General features: G+C 38.5%; 1 protein-coding gene across 4 annotated transcripts in view; it reads left to right on the forward strand.

Annotated features, from left to right (window-relative positions):
• Positions 1-6,208: 6,208 nt before the first annotated feature.
• Positions 6,209-20,411, forward strand: part of EML5 (EMAP like 5) — a 112,868-nt gene continuing 98,665 nt past the window's right edge. For all 4 annotated transcript variants that reach the window (XM_027637921.1, XM_027637922.1, XM_027637923.1 and 1 more), the window contains exon 1: positions 6,209-6,578. In XM_027637921.1, coding sequence (XP_027493722.1) covers positions 6,382-6,578 — 197 coding nt within the window. In that variant the 5' untranslated portion in view covers positions 6,209-6,381. The remainder of the gene's footprint in view (positions 6,579-20,411) is intronic.

Here is a 20,411-nt window from a genome sequence, read left to right on the forward strand (position 1 = left end):
GTGGAGAAAAGATCTATTTTCCTACTACGAGGATGGGCTGTTTTATAAAGGCTTGTGCACGGTGGGTTACACTAGAAGGTTATGTCACAGTCTCTGGCCCATAGTCTTTTGCAATTGGAAGCACTTAAAAAGAGCTATTTGCTGTACTAAAAGCAGGCTTACTTCACTTCAGTTGACAGACTGACTGAAGTGTAGTATGCCTCTGTTCTAGCCCTTAACCGATCTGTTCCAGTGCTTAGTCAAATCTAAGGTTTGCATTCTTTCTTTAAGGTTTGCATTCCACTGCTGCATTAATAGTATTATGCTATTTTTAAGTTTGAGAGTATGAGAGTTAATGGTGTTACTTTTTAAAAAATGTTTAACTGTTTTATTTCCTTCAGTTCTTCTGAAAATTTATATTATCACTGGTAAACTATGTCATATTTTATAAGCCTGCATTACTTTATGTGGATTCTAAGTAGTGACTTATGCTAAGTTGTCTCATGATTCCTTTTGACAGCTAAGCTTTTTGAGAGCTTTTGCAAAGGCAGTACTGTGCATTGTATTTCGAAAACCTTGTCAACTACTGTGTAAAAAAATGTCATCTTGACCTGACAATTTTTAATCTAATAATTAGCATCAGCCAGCTGAAATTTTGATTTATTAAAAAAAAAAAAATTAAGAACATGCTTTGGGGCTGATCATCCTACACTATTCTAGTTTTAAAGAAGGATTTGAAAACAGGTAGAGAAGTTACCACTGAGTGCAAACAAGGTGTTTCTTCACATTGGTTTTGATCATATAATAATATGGAGCCTGAGATAGCTGTCACATATGTAGAATTTAAAATAAACTGCATTCTATATTTAGTCATCAGTCAACAATTTAAATCAACAGATTTTGAGAGTTCAGAATCAGATTTTTATCATAAGTCTATTGATAGAAAATGCCTTGGAATTTAATCACCCTCCCTTTATATCCTTCATTTAAGCCTGTTTGGGTTGTCTCATGTTATATCAAATGCCGGTGCTTGATACAAGTTCTTCAAATCACCTGATGAATAACTTCAGTAACATATAATTGTACCAAAAATGCATACTGAAAAAAGCTGTTTAGATCCAAGTATGTGTGTGTTGATTAGAGTGATGTTGTGTAAACACAATGTCATTGATGAAAGAAACTGAAATGTATCAGAATACATTCTGGTGTCAGCTTGTTGGCAGTCTGAAACACATTAGTTTTTTCATTGTTTGTAGACTAAAAAAAAAATTTTTTTAGTGGTCTGTTCCCATGTGTTATCACAGATTTTAGGGCCAAAGCTCATGACAGACATTTTAAGAAAGAATACAGTTGTTAGTGGCTAACTTCTGAGACTAAAATGAAACATTATTTTATTATAGCAACTTCAAATGGAACTAAATGTAGAAGTTCTTTTGCATTTATTTTGGAAAAAGTATGTACGGTGATGGAAATTCTTAGGCTGAGACTTTTGCCATTGAAATCATAATAGAAACCCTTCTTTCACTATCAAAAGAGGGGATTTGAACTCTGGGTTGCAGAAAAGACCCTAAAACAAGATCTTGTGGTAAAAACATTACAGCTAAGAGGGCAGTATACAGGTTTCAGTATTTGTGTTCCCTCTGCAGTTTCAGCAGATACTTTTTCTGATGTACACTTCTAAACGTACAGAAGTTGTTGCTTTCTATACTAATGATGGGTGAATTTAATTTCAATAATGTTTGTATCTTATCCATCCTTTTACTAGACTTAAATAAAGAAACCATTATCTGAGGACATTTCTAAATTTCCGTGAATAAATGTATTACAGCCTTAGTTGCTGTCTGTATTGTGTTTGTTCGTTGTCTTTTAAATAAGTTGTCTGCTTCTTCTAATGCCCCTCATGAATGTTTACCAAATTAATACAATTTGTGTAATTAATAAGGTGCAATTAAACTCGTAGAAACAGGAAAAAATAACATGTGATTTTTAATTGTATATACATTGTTTTATTTTAATGTATATTATATATAGTTTATCAATCAGTACCAAAAGAAAACATATGGAGTTGCAAGTTTATAATAGAATTTGCATTTTAAAAAGTTACAGAATTGGATTATGCTTTGACATAGGACATCATTTAAAAACTGCATTTTTCTCTTCAGATCATGTCAGCTACAGTATTTGGAAACCATCAGAATTTTTGGAACTACAGTATAATGTACTCATGGCATATTGCTCTTTTGCTCATCATTTTCCAGCAGATGAAGCTATCTCCTTCTGTGACCATACCCAGTACAGGCTTCCATCTTGTATTTCCCAGACTCCTCAATGTTGAGATGTGAAGAAACCATAATTTTTTCTGTGCCGTTTTCTCAACCTTAATTCATTCCTTTGCTTCTTGACAATGCAGTAGACGTACTGATTATGCCAAGGCTTCTTATTTCTAATGTTACTTAAAAAAAATAAATCTCTACTGTTATTCAATAAAACATCTTAGTCCTTTAAAATTTTTTTAATAATTTACATCTTATGTGTTGCTGATATGGTATAAAATACCTCATTAAACTTTCCATTTTCTGAAGGGGAATCAACCCAACTAGTGTTTCAGCTTGCGATGCTATCTTTTTTCCTTGACTTTTTGTTTTTATCCAGTAGTAAACAGGGCTTTGTGATCTTAAGAATTTGACTCAGTGCTGTTAAATAGTAGCAGGCAATTCTTATTACTTTCTCTCTTAAGTAGGTTTCTTAGTTTTGCAAAGTATTATTTTCAGACATTGTGTTCCCGTAATAGATTGAGACCTTTTAATCCCCAAGGATGTTGAAATTAATGTTGTCACTGTTGTTCATCTCTTTCATATTATATAATTACTACTTGAACCAGCTACTCTGCATTACTTAGGACTTAACAGAGAATAATCCCTCATCTTGTGTGCTCTGGAATTAGCTGTTCAAGAGCATTTGTTTAAGAAATCACTTCTCTAAGCCTTGTTCCATTTAGCAGAACATGAGATACATTGTAAATATATCTGCAATATACTAAGCACATATTTTTGTAAGTACATATTCTTATATATAAGTTGTGAAACATTAAAATGCCACTTATCTGATTATGTTTAGAGAGGTGATGTACCTGTGTCACTGTATACTAATGAAACACAACTTGCAGTGATGTATCTGACTTAATAGGAAAGATATGAACCCCACCATAGGCAGCTGAGGCAAAACAGCCAAACACCATGTTTCACTTGTAAAATACCCCACTGGAAGAACATAAAATGTCTTATTTGTGCAAAAGGTCATTTTTTCCCTGCAATAACTGTAGTATCAGAGAGGCATTCCTGACCCTCGGATTAGCTCAGTTGGTTGGAGCATGGTGTTAATAACACCAAGGTCCTGAGTTCGATCCCTGTATGGGCCATTCATGTAAGAGTTGGACTCGATAATCTTTGTCCAAGATCAAAACTCAGAAGATTACAACTCAGAATATTCTCTGAAATCCGTGAAATTTCCTTTCCCTGCGAACACCGTCCGGCCGCGTGTGTCCTTCCTGGCGCGATCAGCACCTTGGACAGCGCCGTACCCTTCCCGGCCGTCCCGAGTTGCGGTAAGAGGGGGAGGCTCCAGAGGATATTCATTGCCTCTGAACACAGCTTGTAAAGGACTGGCCGTGTTTAGTTTGTGCATCTGCCGAGAAAAAGAATGGAGGGGGACTGTTGTCTGAGTTCCGGTGTACATACGCAACGTATACACGAGTGCCACACTGAGGGAGGGATATCATGAGGTCCAGTGGCTCCCGAGGCGATGACCGCCCGCTGTGAGTGATGCTGCGCCGAGGCAAACGGGCTGGGAGAGCCAAAGGAGTGACGTGTCAGAGCCGAGTGGGAACGCTAGGCAGAGCAAGGATAGAGGAAGAGGTTGGGATACTACACTGCTTCCTATTCCTGTCCAAAATAGATGCCAAGTGTGTAAACTTCTCCTTGCACATCGGCCTATTCACTTTTACTAATCAAACACTCTGTTGTTCTAATTCCTAAATTTTGAGTAAGATGACAAGACTAATGTTTTAGCTCCATTGAAGTTAATACCACACATTAGTATTGATCTCGGGAGATCCAGAATTTCACTTTAAGTAATAACCTAAGAAAAGTATGTATTTATAGAGAATAGAAGCAAGTAAAGACTACAATTATGTTTTTGTATATTCATATTTAAATATACATTATATATGCAGTAAGCAGAAAATGAATAAATTCTCAATTCATACCACAAAAATACTCCCACTTTCAAATAAGCTTTTACAGCAGCAGCAGTCAAATATATCAGATGCCTAATTCTGCTGATAATCAATCCAATTTCCAGAATGAGATTAAGCATCATTATAGACTTTTTCTGTAACTACCGTTCCCATGGGATAGCAACACAGAACAGCCATGCAAAGTTAACATCCAATTAGAAAGAATAATACATTTTGCACTTCTAACAGAAGCTAGCTGGGAATTTTCCAGTCTGTTTCCGTGGCTACTCTCCCATCTTGGGAACTCCTAAGAAACTGTGGTTTCTACCCAAGTTCCAAGGTGCTCTGGGTGTTTGGGAAGCAAACAGAAGAGTGAAAAACTGCTTATGATTTTTGGGGAAGTAACATTTGCTTTATCTGTTGGTTAATATATATGAATTTTTGGCCTGATAAGGGATAAAAGTCCTTTTCTTTCATTCAAAAAATTTAAATTATTTTTTCATGGAATGATAAGTGTCCTCGGCTGTAAGTTTCAGGCTGCATGAATCTGTCTGCAGATTTCTGCTCCGTGCCATGTTGTTTTCAAAAAATGTGTGGGACTGGAAGCTGCATCTGAGCCTGGTGTCATGAACATCCTTATTGTAAGAGCTTGAGAAAAATATCATCTCTCGGTGTTCTGCACTGTGAAAATATATTAATACAAAGTTACTTGACTAAAATGCTGTGCAAGGTTTTTTACAAAATAATTAATTTTCTAAAAAAATGATAGGACTAATATAGTATTATCCAAGTATTTATTATTAAGTATTTATTCAAGAAAGGTTTAAGAGGAAAAATTACCACTAATTAAAATGAAAATAAAGTAGCACAGAAAAATGTCTCCAATGTGAACTTACTAGTTAAAAGTAAATATTCTGTGGAAGAAAAGTCAGTCTGGCTAATGGAACAGTAAAAGAGAAAAAGAAGTTAAAGGACTGAAGATTCAAAAATAAAACCTGACAAAATACATACAACTTGGAAAGCCAAATCTGTGTCAAAAGTAATAGGAAAAGGACTTGGGTTTATTTTCAACTGTCAGACCAGACAAGTTACCCAGGAGCTTTTAGAAGAGGTATTCAACTTTATAGCACAAAACTGTTTGTATAATCATGTACCGAGGATTTATTTAGCCAGCGAGATTCTCTATAGAGTGAAAAAGCTGGGAAGGAGCGCGTTTTCCCGGCCAAAACTCTAGACATGGTGGGGGGCTTTCCCCGGCGCTGCTGCCTCACGCAGCACAGAGAAGTCGCTCCCACACCTGTGAGGTCGGAAAGTGGTGACTTCGCCGTGTAAAACGCTAAGTTGTGTATGGGGAAATTAAGATGGGGAAGTAACTTTTGTGTGGCGCACGAGTCAGGCAGTGGGCTGAAAGGGTTAAATATTCGTCATTAAAAATTGCAGTTGACATTTTCTTCTCGGTTGAAGCGGAGCTGCCGCTGGGCCCAGCGAGAGCGGGGGGTGGTTTTCACTCGCGGCTGACGAGGGGCTGGGGCTCATCCAGCCCCAGCTTTGCCGAGAGCCCGGCGGCGGCGGGGCGGCAAGGGACAGGGATGTTCCCCGGACGGGCAGTGAAAACAAAAAAACCCTAAACTTGGGTGAAGGGGAGAAGACACAGCCGCGCTTAAAGAGAAAATAAAGTAAAATAAAATAAAAGGTAAATTAGAAAAATCCCCGCGTCATGGCAGGTGAAGCGCGTTACCTCCTGCCCAGCGCCCGCCACTACCGGCGGTCGGTCCCCGCCGCGCCCCCTCAGCCCCGCGGGCCCGCCCGGCCGTTGACGGCGCCGCCCTCGGCGCAGGCGCAGCCGGGGCGCGGGGGGGGCCCGATCGGCGCCGCGCCCTCGCTCCGCGTCCCGGGCGGTGTCTCGGCGCAGCCATGTCTGGCGGCGCGGGGCGGCGAGGCGCTCTCGGGCGGCGGCGCCCTCTGTGAGGCGGCGGCGCCCTCTGTGAGGCGGCGGCGCCCTCTGTGAGGCGGCGGCGGACGCGCGGCGGCGGCGGGCATCCATGTCGGCGGGCAGGGATTAGCGCGGCGGACACCGAGCCGAGCGGAGGGGGCGGCCGGCCCGTCGCCCCTTCCCGCGGGGTCTCCGGCTGGGGAGAGCCGTACCCGGCCGGCGGGGGCGGGTGGACATGGCTGACCGGAGCGCGCCGAGCTGCCACCTGCGGCTGGAGTGGGTCTACGGCTACCGGGGTCACCAGTGCCGCAACAACCTCTATTACACGGCGGCCAAGGAGATCGTCTACTTCGTGGCGGGGGTCGGCGTGGTCTACAGCCCCCGGGAGCACCGGCAGAAATTCTACCTGGGGCACCAGGACGACATCATCAGGTACCGCCGGGCCGCCTCCCGCCGCGGGCCCCGACCCCCTCTGGCTGTCCCGACCCCACAGCCCGGCTGTCCCAACCCCCTCCGGCTGTCCCGACCCCAGAACCGGGCTCGTTCCCTGCCCTCTCCTCCCGTTGCCCCGGAGCGGGGCGCGGGTGTCCCCACGCCGCCTCCTGCCCCCGGTATCGTCCCGGGCAGCGCCGGCGATCCCGCGTCCCATCAGCGCCGCGGGGACCCGGCGGGAGGACCGGGATACATCAAGGACAGTCAGCGCTCCCTCACCGCCCCCCCCGCCCGGGCATCACCGTGGGTAAAAGCTGCCTGGGAATGGCTTTTGGCTGTCGGATTTCACGGGTCGGGTCGTGTTCCCCCCGCTGCCGCCGGTGTGCGGTGCCGAAACTTGCGCGGGCGCCTGTGCCCGGCGCGGCAGCCCGGGGGTCGCGGCTCGGTCCCGGCCGCCCCTGAATGTCAAAGGGCCGGCGGGAGGAGAGGCGGTAATCGCGTGTGTGCCCCGGGGCACTCGGGATGCGGAGGAGGTTAATCTGCAGCAAGGTAGACCTTTGGCTGGTGTTAAAAAGGCGACGATTACATGGGGAATTAGTGGCCTGCCTATAACTCACGCAACTTTTAGGGTGATCTTAAAAGAACAGCCTTTCTTGCGAAGTTGAGGCTTCTTCTGCAGCTCAGTAGTTCACTAGGCAGGGAATGTTATCAGGTGCTGAGTTCATAAAAAAAAATAAAATTAAAAACTGATGTTGCGGAAGAGATGTGCTGGTGTCATTTCTTAAATGTGTTTCCACTCTAAGGATGCTTTCATAAGCCTAGTGGTGCTGTGAGATCAATGAGAGTATTTGACGAGTATGAAGGGCAGATGTGAGCCTGAGTCATCAATCTTTTCCCTTCCAGTAGGTGTCATTGCAGATGGATTTTGAATTCTGATTTCTTTTGCTCTTCATGTTGGGGCAAGAGCTAGCAGCTGATAGTTTTGTAGGTCTTTTGGAGGTTTTACAGCACAAAATTTGTTTTTATGATGCTTGCTGCTCCAAGGCATACCCTCTGTGTGTGTTACTCACATGAGTAACAGGTATTGCCTGCAGAGAGTGTAATAGATGTTATGTCTTTTGTTTAAGCTTTTAGACACACTAGAAAAGTTGGTCATTATGGCCACTTTTTTCCTTTGTTTAAATCATCTTGAAGCAATTTAAGTAGATTTGAACTATGGCTGGCAATGAAGGGTGTGACTTGTGTAGTATATTTCTCCTTGGTGCTAAATGTGAAGAAAAAAGTAGTCAGACAATGTACCATTATAGACCCTAGGGGTGTCGAGTCAGGAGTTCGAATCACTGTTATTTGCATCATTTATTGCTTTAACATTCTCAATTTAATCCAGGAAAAACTGTTTTCTTAGGAACTGCTAGCCATCTCTGATGTCAGGTGCTGCGGGAAATCCAGATCCGCAACTTCCTATTGTGCTAAGGAAGCGCTGGCTTACTACTTGTTCTAAGCCATAGTGTAATGTTACACATTCAATACTTTGTATTCATGAGTGCTTCCAAATGACACTGTTTGTTTCAGTAGCACTTCTTATAGCATAAGAATTATATGGTTGAGCTACGACTGTGGTAACAGTTCCTTGCTCAGTGTCTCTCAGTTTTGGTACAATGTGCTACATTTGGCCAAAATGTGACAGAACTCATTATTTAGAATAGTACTTAAAAATAAAGAAAAAAATATCTACTGACAGTCAGCTAATCAGAGGGAAAGAATGTCCCTGGTTTGTGTGGGAATGTACTTTGAATTGTATGGTACCATGACCCAGCATACTGGAGTTTCTCCTGCTCTGAATTGTACCGATGTTGAGAGAATATAATTCTAAGTATGTTAAAGCATTACAGGTTTATGCAGTCAGAATTTTGCATGCTTCTTAAGTGCAAAAGCTATATAGAAATACTAGTATGCCTTAAAAAGAATGCTTGATTTAAAAGCAGCATGGCTGTTTCTAATAGTAAGATTAGAACTTGCAGTGATCGGTCTTTCATGTGCTACTTTTTCTAAAAGCAACATGGTACCATTTAAATGTCATCTTGCACTTTTCATGACTAAACTTGGGTACCTAAGCATACTAGTTCCCAAAATTTAAAGGAGTCATAGTATTAGGTCAAGTATTAAAGGTATATATAAAGGTCAAGTATTAAGAAACAAAAATTAAAATACCCAAAGGCAGGTGCAAAAATGGGATTATGTAATACAGTAAACACTGTTACTTGTTTTTTTTCTCTGAAGATAACAAACTCAACTGTTGATTACAAAAGAATTCATATGTTTTGTATTTTAATAGGCTTGGCAAGTACTGTCCAAATGCTGGGACATTTGTGATTTTTTTAGTGAAAGCAATGGGAGGATTGAGTGTCTTTTTACAAGTATGGGATCTCACTTGTGAAGCTCTGGTGTCTGAAAATCCTACATGTTTAAAGAATCAACCTTTCATGAGCCCAGCTCCATAGCTACAAGGACTAAGCAGTAAATATTGCACACTACATGGTAATATTATTAGTACTCTTCATTATGAGAACTTTTATACCATTAGCATGCTTTGGATGATATTATAATTGTGAACATCAATCAGGAAGAGAGGAACTGCAATTTTTTCAGTCAGAGACCATTTCTTTGTCTTTAGTAATAGCAAACAGTATTAGAGTAATGGACTGCTATAGGATATTTTCCGTTGTAAAAATTCTTTCTTGCACCAGCAGTTAGTGTTCTACTGTGAAGTTTGCCTCCTTTTATTAAACAAAAGCCTGTAAACCTCCTGTAAGATTTTTTATATGATTAGATGTTTTAACAAAATTTATTTTCAGTATAATAATCTCAGGTTTAATTGCAGTGTGCACACCGTGAACCCCTCAGCCTCAGTTAACTATGTAGTGAAAGCAAGGGAGTTCTCTTTCAGTGTTTTGTCCCTTGGTTCTATCAAACACTCTTTTGAGTGTTTAGAAGAGGATAATTAGGATCACTTAGGACCTCTATCAGTCTGTTTTTGTTGTTGTTTTTGTTTGTTTTAATTGAACACTCTCAGCTTTAAATCCATCTTTAAAAGGACTTCTCTTGCTTTCTGGTGAGCTTTTGCTTTTTATGTTTTGGTTTTTATCTCTTCTAGGAATTACTTCCAGAAATCAACTCACTATTCTGGAGGACAGAGAGTATCTATCTTATTTGTCTCTTATTTCTTATACATCTGCATATTTTTATTGTTGAGGTCCAGGTTCCATGTGAACACTTGTGGAACATGCCACTTAGATGCAGAAATGCTTTGGAAATTTGCATCTTTTGGGAGTGCTGATATCTGAGTTTCTTGCGTTTTCAGGAGTAAATAAGGAAAAAAATCTTGCACATGAAACCTCAGCTGTCTTGCTTTGGCAGTGCTATCTGTTGCCAGCAGCATAACCTGGACATCCATTGTGTTTGCAGAAGATAAGATCCCCTGTCCAGCCTTGGCTGTGTATGTGTAGGAGATACAAATTTTGAATGAACATTATTCCTACAGAGCTACTGATTTAAACTTGTGTTCTCTAGGATTTCATGGGTCACCAAACTAGCTTGTGAGGTGTAGAATGGTTTGCTTTATGATAGACAAGGAAGAAACTGTGTGTTGGTGTGTTCAGGTTAGATCTTACCATTGTTCTCTCCATAATTTTATTGATTTAGAGGATCATGGGTTATTTAATGTAGGCTGTCCATCCTGTGTCAGAGAGACCTCAGTAGAAAGATTTCAGAAGATGCCCCTTCAGAGTATTAACTTGTCATACGGGAAACTGATGCTCATGTTGGGGCTCCTTATTTGTCTGGGCTAAGTCCTGTTTATGTATTTTACTTTTTTTATGTAAGGTGAGAAAATTGGAAACCCCTAAGTCATCCACCTTTTTAAATGGCTGTCTATTGCCAAAAGCCTTTGATGTCACCTGGTCTATTCTCTATGTTGACGTGCTCAAAGGACACTTTTAGAATAATGTTTTTACATTTTTATTTATTAGCTGTGACCATCTTTTTCTGACCTTCAGAGTATTGGAATTTTACTGGGACTTAACTTTTCATCTGGCATTGGTGATGCCATTGAAAAGTAAAAGCTCAATCTGAAGTTAAACCAGTGCATCTTTTTGAGATCTTTAGCAGACTTGACAAAAACGCATATTTTGCTTTATGTGATGTCTGTTTTGAGCTCAAACTTTGCATTTATTTGTAATTATCGTTTTGTACCATTATCTCTTTGCTGGTGCAAAACAACCACACAACTGTGCTGGTCACAGAAAGAAGAGGAATTACATTTCTCTGTCAAAAGGAGACAAATGAGGAAGGGTTATTATCTCTGTCCTACTTTTTAATTCATCATGTGACTAAGTGGGCAAATAATAGTGCTGTTGTATATTATTCCTAGAACTTTATAATCAGTAAAGTGTGACTACTTTAGTAAAATGTTTGTGGTACATTTAGGGTTTGTAGCTGGCACATTTTATACTAGTAAAATTCTTGAATTTCTGCTGATAATGGCACCTAAGCTCTGCTGTTGAGGAGCCATAGGCTGTGTCCCTTCCTGTCTAAAATCTATATACTTTCCTTCTCTGGGACTAGGTTGGGGGAAAGAAATCGTGTATCTTCTGCCCTAGGACTCATGCAGAGCTGTGTTTTTAGGGCAAACATAACTTGAAGAATTATTCAGAAAACACTGAAATTCTTTACCATTAGTAGTTATAGTACCAGAAACTACCAGATACCCTGCTACAAAGACAAAGGAGAAAGAAATCTTTCTACTTTGAGTTCGATTAAAACATATGGTTCTTTTCCCCCTTTGTGCTTCTCTGTATCCAAGACTGTAGAGAGAGAGATTGCATGTTTACAGGGAGCAGAAGTATATACAAGACAGGTGACAAGAATGGCAAAGCATTTATCTGTATTCTCACAGAGACAGTATTTGGGTGTTTCCAGAAAAATGGTTCACTTGTGTAAATCACAGCTTAAGACAATTTTTCTTTTTTTTCTGTCAACTCTGTAGGAATCGTGTTGAACTTTGTTTCCCAAGAAACAAAAAGAAGAAGCCCAACCTCTGGCCACTAAACTGTGGTCTTCCTAGACACTTTATTTAAGACTGTAATTTTTTTGTATTTCAAAATTCAGCTCAATCTAGAAGAGATTGCCCTGCCTAAGATTCCATGATCTTGCTCCTTTATTCCAAGGCAAAAAACCTATATCTTTTTAGTGTCAACATTTCTAAGGTTCTAGTGATAATCAAAATCACTTCTGCTCCCTGGTGTTAGTTCTATTCACCAACTCGGATTTATCTACTTATTGTTGCACTCTCAATGTTAGTCTAACTATCAACATCTAAGAAATTGTTGGACTCTGTCAGCTGCTTTCTAAGATTGCTCCTGGCTAATGCTCTCAGGGAGGCAGGTCCAGGCTTCCTCTATGTGGCTGTCAGCTGTGGTTTGCAAACAGAAATTCTAGCAGTGCAGTGATTAGTCACATCCTAGTTTTGAATGGCAACAGATCTTTTCCTCACCCTCTCTTTTTGTTAACTATACATTGTTATGACTTTGGATGACTAGCTGTTGGACTTTTTTAATAAAGATGCTGTGTATTTCTACCACCTCATTCTGTGAGAGAGGCTTTGTGCCTCTCTTTGGTCCCTTTTCATTAGATTCTAGTAATGAAAAAAACTTATGAAAAAAGAGATTATCTTTTCTCAGAAAAAGAGCCAAACAGATTTCACAAGAATGTAGAAGGAAATTGTTTTGTTTCCATCTTTTGTATTCCCCCAGTAGTCTGGCACCCTAAGATTCATCCTAGTTCTCCAAAATCTCAACAAACAGTTGAAGTAATTGTAAGTTAAGGTATCTGCTGTCAGATTTATTTTCTTGTTCTTGTCTAGAATAAATGCTGTGTGTCTCTACCCTAACTCCAGATGACAGTCAAGCACAAATGTTAAACAATAGGTTCTAAGTATAGCTACAAAATTTTATCAGATGGAATTCTATTAATTGGTTTGGCAGCAGTTCTATGAATTTTCACAAGGAATTTCATGGTTAGTTGTGTATTTTGATTTCAGGGAATGTAACTGAATGAATAGCACAGTTGCCACATAAGGAGAACTTTTTTAATTATTCATTCCATGTGCAGCCTGTTCTGTCTTTTGAATTACTTGGGTGACAGAGGAAAAACACTCTTCAGCATGGGAGGAATTGTTTGTCTGCCCTTGAATTTTATGCAGTCCAGATCTTTCTTTCTAGAAACAAAATCTGTTGTTTATTCATTTGCAGAAAGGTAATCTCCCAAATTATTTCAATAATCATAGCCATTGATGAAGGCTGTCCCCCTTTGGATCCTTTAATAACTGTGCTGGAGGAAAACAAGAGTAAAATTAATTTTAACGTTATGCTTCAAATGTGAAATGGGTCATGCATAGAAACACATGAAAATGTTGCTTGTATAATGCTTAGGAAACCTACAGCGTGGATACATTCTGGATTATTAGGGACAGTGTTAGGAAACCAGTCTGTGTTCTGAAGTCCCAAAGAAAGTCTGTGGTAGGAACAGTTCCCCTCTATAAGTACAGTGAGGCTGTACCGTGTCCAGTTCTGGGCTCCTCATTACATGAGAGATGTGGAGCTACAGGACAGTCCATTGAAGGACCACTTTGAGATCCCATTGATGGTTAAGAAACTGGACCATCTCTTCCAAGGAAAGGCTGAGAGAGCTGGGACCATTCAGCCCAGAGAAGAGAAGGCTCAGAGGGCATCTGATCAATCTATATAAACAGCTGAAGGGAAAGTGTAAAGAAGATGGATTCAGGCTCTTTTCAGTGGTGCCCAGTGACAAGTCAAGTGACTTCCCAAGCAGAAATAAAAATTGTAGGCCCAAGCTGAACAGTAAGAGCTTCCAGAATTGGAAATTCTGTTCCGAAGCTTCAGTGTTTTGACTACAAACATTAATTTATGATCTTCCCACATGCAAATTCAAATAAAAATAATTTAATGTAAGTCTAGTTAAGGAAATAATTTTTCAAATTATTTTTTTCTTGACGAAAATTAGACACTGAGAAAAGATCGTGGGGTTTTGATATGCAATGGAATGTTTACTGCAAAACCAAATACTCTTAAATAGTTCATTTTTCTGTAACAAAAAACCAGGCTTTGGAGTGTTTGCTGGTGGGTTCCTGCTCAAATGTGACACCTGGGGTTTGTTCTCCATTTGCACTTGATGGAGGAACTGCCTTCTTCAAAGAATGAAAGCAACATAATGTTGAAACTATGTAATGTGCACCATTCCAAGAGATTTATTACAGCAACTCAAATCACTTGAATGGGTTATTTCACCAAACTATTGTACTTCCTTAATAAGGCATTAAGGCATTTTTCTTTTCTGAATATGATATTTGGAGGGACTGATTTCTTTTTTTCCTTGGAAAGTTTAGATTTCCAACTGAAAAATCATGTCTTTCCCTTAGCTTATTCTTGGGCTTATATGGTGCAATGTTTCATTTGTTTATACTAAAGATAAATCAATTGACTCTCACTTCATCACCTCCAGAGGATCTCTAAGGACATCGTTTATATTCCTCCATTGAAGAAGTCATGACTTAATAGGACCTAAATTATGTCATAATTAAGCTAAGCAGTCCTCCTATAAGCCTCTAGCTTAAGTATGTTTTGACTGTCTATCAGTCAAAATGGCATTTTTTACAGCAGAAGCACTTGGTAGGACAAGGGGTGAGATAATTCCCCCGATGACCATTTTATGCCATGCTTCACAAGGACAAAGTCCCAGTTAAGTGCTGACCAGCTTTTCGTGTTAAGTGGTCTCAAGTTGTCAGATCTGTAAAAATCTGGAGGGAAGATTCATGTTCATATCTTAAAGAGATCAGAGGGAGAGAGGAAAGATCTCCCTCAAGGAAAGATCTACCTTTTCCTTGAGGAAAACTGAATTTTCTGGGTGGTTCTAGAGCTTTTCTGGAACATGTTCTACCAGGCTGAAATATGGTTTTTGAGGGAATTATTACTGAGCCTTCATTACAATTTTTTTTTTTACCAAGAGCTTTGTGCATCATCTTTTAAAAAATATTTTGCTTGGATTTGGTTTGATAAAATGAAAATATTTTAGGAATACAGAATAAGATATTTTTTTGATTCAGTTTGAAGTGGGGCTAGAGTAAACCTGTTGCTTAATACACCTGCATACCATAAAAAACTATATTTTTCCTAATTAAAACAACATGAATAGTAATATCAAAAATATCCAACCAGAACTGAACATCTAAACCATACTAGAAGTTGATTAAAGTAGATAACACAGCAAGGAGCTACAGGCTTAGGAGCTTGCCTTCATGCATCGTGCTTTTCATAGCCAGCAGTCACATCACCTTCTGATCTGATTGTGTCAGCACTCACAGGCAGGGTCAGGTCAGGTCAATACTTTAAAGGGAAAATGTCCTGGTGCTGTAGAAAATGCTTTTCTTGATTTGGTAGTTGGGTCTTTTTCTCATAACTGTTGCAATAAAGTGAGGCTTTGGGACAATGTCTGAGAAAAACAGGAAATATAACCAAAGGCTTAAGAGTATTTAATTTTTAAAAATTTTGGAGTAATTTCTGCAGAAATTTTGAGGTCTGCTCTAATCTTTCACCTTTTCCAAATTACAGCCAAAGAAGTTATGTTTCTCTTTACCTATGTTTTCAATGCTTTAATTTGTTAGTGATCCTCTTGATATAGGTAGGAAAGTATGTTCCTGGCTGAATTTTAACAGCATTATGAGGTTGGCTTATTGTGTTAACAATGTTATTATGATAACAGTAGGCTATCTTAGCCTAGAAACTTGGCATGTTTCAATAATATAATTCTTTTGAAGGGTTGGTATGAAGTCAGATGTTTGGGGTTTTAAATGCAAAATTTGAAGTTTCAATTAAGACATAAATTAAACTTCAGGTTTAGAAGATAATTATTGAGAGTTCATTTTTTTCCCCTCTGTAATTGTTTTAGATTGAAAACCATAGTGTACATGTTCTGTATGACATATCAAAAAATTAGTTTAGATTTTACTGTAATTGTTAACACAAGCAATGTAGGCTTTTTAAGAGATACATACTTGAAGCGGAACCTGAAATAATTATGATGAGATGTTTTTAGTTTTATGTCATCTACATTTTGAGGTTTTTAAAGCTTAAGCTGACACTGACATTAAGCTAAAAAAGCTGGAGAATTTAGTTTTACTTTATATAATACCTCAAGGGTTTTTTTTACTTTAAGATGTAGTTTACCCAGTTTTTCAAAATGTTATTATACCACTTACAGAGTTGTGTTTGTGATTTGGGACAACATTTTTATCTATCATTTAATTTAAATGAAAAGTAATTTATTATTCATAAAAGTGGCAAAGCTGTCTAATCTGGACTGATAAAGATTAGTCATGTGCTCATATTAAAATTTAGATTTGTTACAAACTTAAATTATTACACTGTTATAGAATTATCAAGGAAATTGGTTTATTCACTATATATTTATTTTACTTGGAATGGTTTATTGATTTTGGCATGTTCACATGGTAATCAGAACTACTGAGCTTGCAAAGAAAAGTTATAATTTTCTTTGAACTTAAATGTCAGAAAGTGAAAGTTCTCATAGCCATCTTAATAATTTGGTTGAATGTTTAACTGAGATGCTACTGAATATTCTTTTCAAAAACATGTATTCAAGATTTTCTGCCCAAAGAGATGCTGATGTGTCATCTGTAGTATGAATTTCCCCTGGTGCAACAGTGAAGCACCTTACAGAATGTTATAGATATGTATAAACTACCTGCATTAGGGCACAGATTGCTCTGATTACTCCATGGGCTACAAAAGACTTTAATTTCTACAAGAAGTAACCAGTATCATTATTTTGCGTTGCTGTTGTAGCCACTACAATAGTCATGGACTTTAAAAATGCAGTGCTTGATTTGCACAAAAAAGGTCAGAATCAGCCGAGATTGCCTTAAGTCTTGGTAGCAAAAGATATGATTGAATTCTTAAGTCAGGCTTATGATACCTATCAGTTTTATATTGTAAAAGATAGAAACCACAAAGAATTCCAGTGTGTGCTCCATCTGATAACACCACTACTGTGCTGCATTTAAAACAAGATGTCTCTGTGAGACCACTGTTTAAAAAGCGGGGGTTTTTTGTTATTTTACCTTGCTGCTAGAGGATACATATATTCTTAAAACTCCAGAGAAATACTGTATCTCTTCTTCAGAATAACTGTCCTCAGCCTAGTTGCAAAAGACTCCCCTTTAACTAGGATTCCTCATCACTGCTGAGAGGCTTCCTGGTAGACTCCTTTTCTTTTGAATAGGATCTGTAAGATGGTGCCTGATGCTTATTCTTTTATGAAAGCCCTGGGTGTTCAGATATTACTTCAGAAGATACAGTGAACGATCCTTCCAACCATTTTTCATGGGTTTCTAATTTCATTTCACTGCTTGATCCTCCAAGCTTTTTCAGGGGAGTTCCTTTATAGTACCTATTGCTTTGGGCTGCAGACAGGGTGGATCTAGACCAGTATCTGTATGCCCAGGTCAATCTGATTCTTTTGCTTTAAAAACACACATCCTCTCATGTTAGCAAAAAAAACCCCCAAAAACCTAACCAAAAACCCAATCAATCAAACAAAAAAACCCCCCAAACGTGCAAAAAAACCCTCAAACCAAGCCTGCTATCCTAACAGCAATGTCCAGCCTGTAATTGCTGAAATATTCATGGGATCATATTTGATAAATATTTTTGGAGACTCCTTTTTTGGGGGTCTTGGTATTGTTTGTCTGTGGATTAGCACTGTTTTGCATCAGAGTGATGTTCCTATGCTGAAAAACAGTGGTTTTCTAAAATAGGAGTAATAATTCCTCTTGAGCTGTGAACTGAAATGCCTCTTTTTCCGAGCCAAGGTAAGCACATTTGTTCACAGGATTTTTTTCCGCTTTATACTGTCCAAATATAAACAGAATTACTAGGTTTTAAAACAGGTTTATGGAAATAAAAGAATGTTAAACATATGCTTTAGATTAGTTCCAAGAGATATTTCTGTGTTTGATTCAGCTGACAGACTGCTGAGGTGCATATCCAGTCTCAGAACCAGGACCCTGTCTTCAGAAAATTCTCACCTATGCATCCTTCTAGAGCAATCTGTGCCTAATTGTAGGCATAGCTTGTAGGATTTGTGGCTGGCACAGGAAAAAACCTGAGCAGATCTTGGCATTCTGTTCAGGTTTGAACTTTCCCCTTTCCAAGGACTGCTGCAACTTGGATTGGATGTTTCTCTGGGGTTTGAATTCAAGAATCAAGAGAAATGTGTCCAAAGAGTGAGTGCCATAACTTTGGAGAGAATAATGTCAGTTTGAACAAAGTGATCAGCTTTAGAGGTACCTGAAGGTGGTACTTCTACTGATGGTTTAGCCAAATCTGTGACAGATTACATTTAGGAAAATTTTTCATTTGCCTTTTACATTCTGTTTACTATAGGATCAATTACATGTTAATTTTCCTCTGGCTTCATATAAGGTATATTGATAAGATACTTGACATAAAGTTACATGTAAATAAAATGCTTGATTAAGGTGAAGAATTTAACTAAAAAGAAGAGAAACAACACTGAGGCAAAGGACCAGACCTAGTAATAAAGAAAATGTGTCCAAGCTGAAAATCCTGTTTATAAATTGGTCATAGTTATAGTAAAATCATTATGTTCTCACATCTAGCTCACACTTTTCACTCCTGATTACTTATTGTATTTTTTACTTTACCAGAATTGGAGAATGAAATCTGTAGATACGACATAGTTTTATAACAATGCTCTAAAAGACTGGATGAAAAAGTATTATTTTAATGCTTTGATTCTTTCTGTTTATGTGGTATATTTCTTGTGACTAAATCTAGTTGCATATAATGTTAGTTGCATATAATCTAGTTGCATATAATGTTAAAAATAAAATTTTCTGAATGATAGGATAACGTATTTTATGAACAAAGCTCCTGAAAATGTCAGACTGTGTTATAGGTGCATACAAACATTATACATACATACCACTGGGAAAAAAACCCAAAACATACTTAAGGGTAGAAATAACTTAAAAGAATTTATGCATTTTAGTATTTTGAGGTAAGTGGTAGTAAGATGTCTCCATTTTATCAAGACAGTCTGTGTGCAGAGTGAGTGGATTAATTCTATGTTTTGGTTAACTGACAACTGTATAAACCTTCTCTTGACTTTTAGAACTGTGTTAATCCCTGTTCCCTGTTTATAATCTCTCTACAAGAACAAGCAAGGTGAATGATGCTTTATCTTAGATCAAGACAAGGCATCAGACGGCATTTGGAAATTACCTGAAGATTTATTGTGGCGAGTGTGACATTTTAAGTGAAATAGCCTTCCAGAGTACTTGAAGAAATAACGGGAATATTTGAGAACTGATAAATGTTTTGGGTTGTTTTTAGATCAAGGTCACACATTAGATGATATTTGTGTTTTTAGTTACAAGTTCCTCTTCTACTAACTGTTTTTTCAATTGCTGTTTCTTCTGCCATAGAAATCAATACCATGAAAATGAATAGCCTTTGAAACATTATTCGGTAATAAATTAATTTATGAATAATTGTGGTTTTATCTTTTGCAGGTTACAGCATATGCTTATGATAATGAGTATTCCATTCCATTCCCTTACTGGGATTATTCAACTGAATCAGTATTCTGGAGATAAACATAATTTTTGCACAGAAGAGTTGTATTTTCTTGAAATTGTTGCACATGAATACTCTTTATCCATCTTCTCCATTTAAGTAATTTTTAATAATTAAGTTTGTGAGCCCACAGGGTCAACAGCTTTCACTGCCTACCAAATACACATTGACTTCTGAGTCCCTTTAGTATTACATTTTCACATGCTTCTTTCCTGTTTTGTTTATGGGTCTGGTACATGTGGGGGTTTTACTTGTTTTAGCAGATGGTCTTTTGTGTAAATACTTTTGTGGCCTCGGTCCCATTTGTAGTTTTTTTTCTAAACAAGGGTTCAGATGATGTCTGAGCTTTAAGTGGTATCCTGGCTCTTCTCACCTTTCTAAGTAGGAAGTTGGATGGCAGGATGGTAAATTATAAAGTGTTCTGGAGTCCTTGACTTTCTTTTTCTGTAGGAAAGCACCTCTGTCTAACACCTGCAGAACACCTGTAGGCCTGAACTTCTCAAGAACTTGCGAAGAAATCTAGTGCATCTGCAGTCTCCAGGGTTGGCAAGATAGTGTTCTCTTCTGCTCTAAACCTTCTTTGGTTGACAGTGAAATGCAGTCCATTGAAGTACAGAATGTTGTGCTTATCTCAGCTTTTTTCACTCACAGCTCTGCTACTGCCTTATTCCCACTGTTCCTTATTTTAAGCCAACTACTAATTTTATCAGGATAACCTTTCTGTATAAAAGAACCTTTCAAAAATTGTCACTGATTACTCTGTGACTTCACTCTTGAATATTCAGATGATAAGTTCTTGCACAGAGCAGTTTTTCATTAATATATCCCATAGGAGAGAAGACTGAATAGCTGTTTAATATACTTGGTCAGAAATATGAAAGAAAATTTTACATTCTGTGATTTTTTTTTCCCTATATAATACTAGAAGATCTAGTAGATGGAAAATTAGTAGTGAGAAACTGTTGTAAATCTTCTATGGAGATGCAATGACTGAGTGAAGAGTTGTTTGAAGGTTTTAGTGATAATGAAGAAATTTTGTACCTCAAGCAAATTTAATTCATTAACTTCTGAGGTCAGAAGC

This window comes from Corapipo altera, unplaced genomic scaffold (genome assembly GCF_003945725.1).
Source record: "Corapipo altera isolate COAL_440 unplaced genomic scaffold, ASM394572v1 23, whole genome shotgun sequence".
NCBI classification, from domain to species: domain Eukaryota; kingdom Metazoa; phylum Chordata; class Aves; order Passeriformes; family Pipridae; genus Corapipo; species Corapipo altera.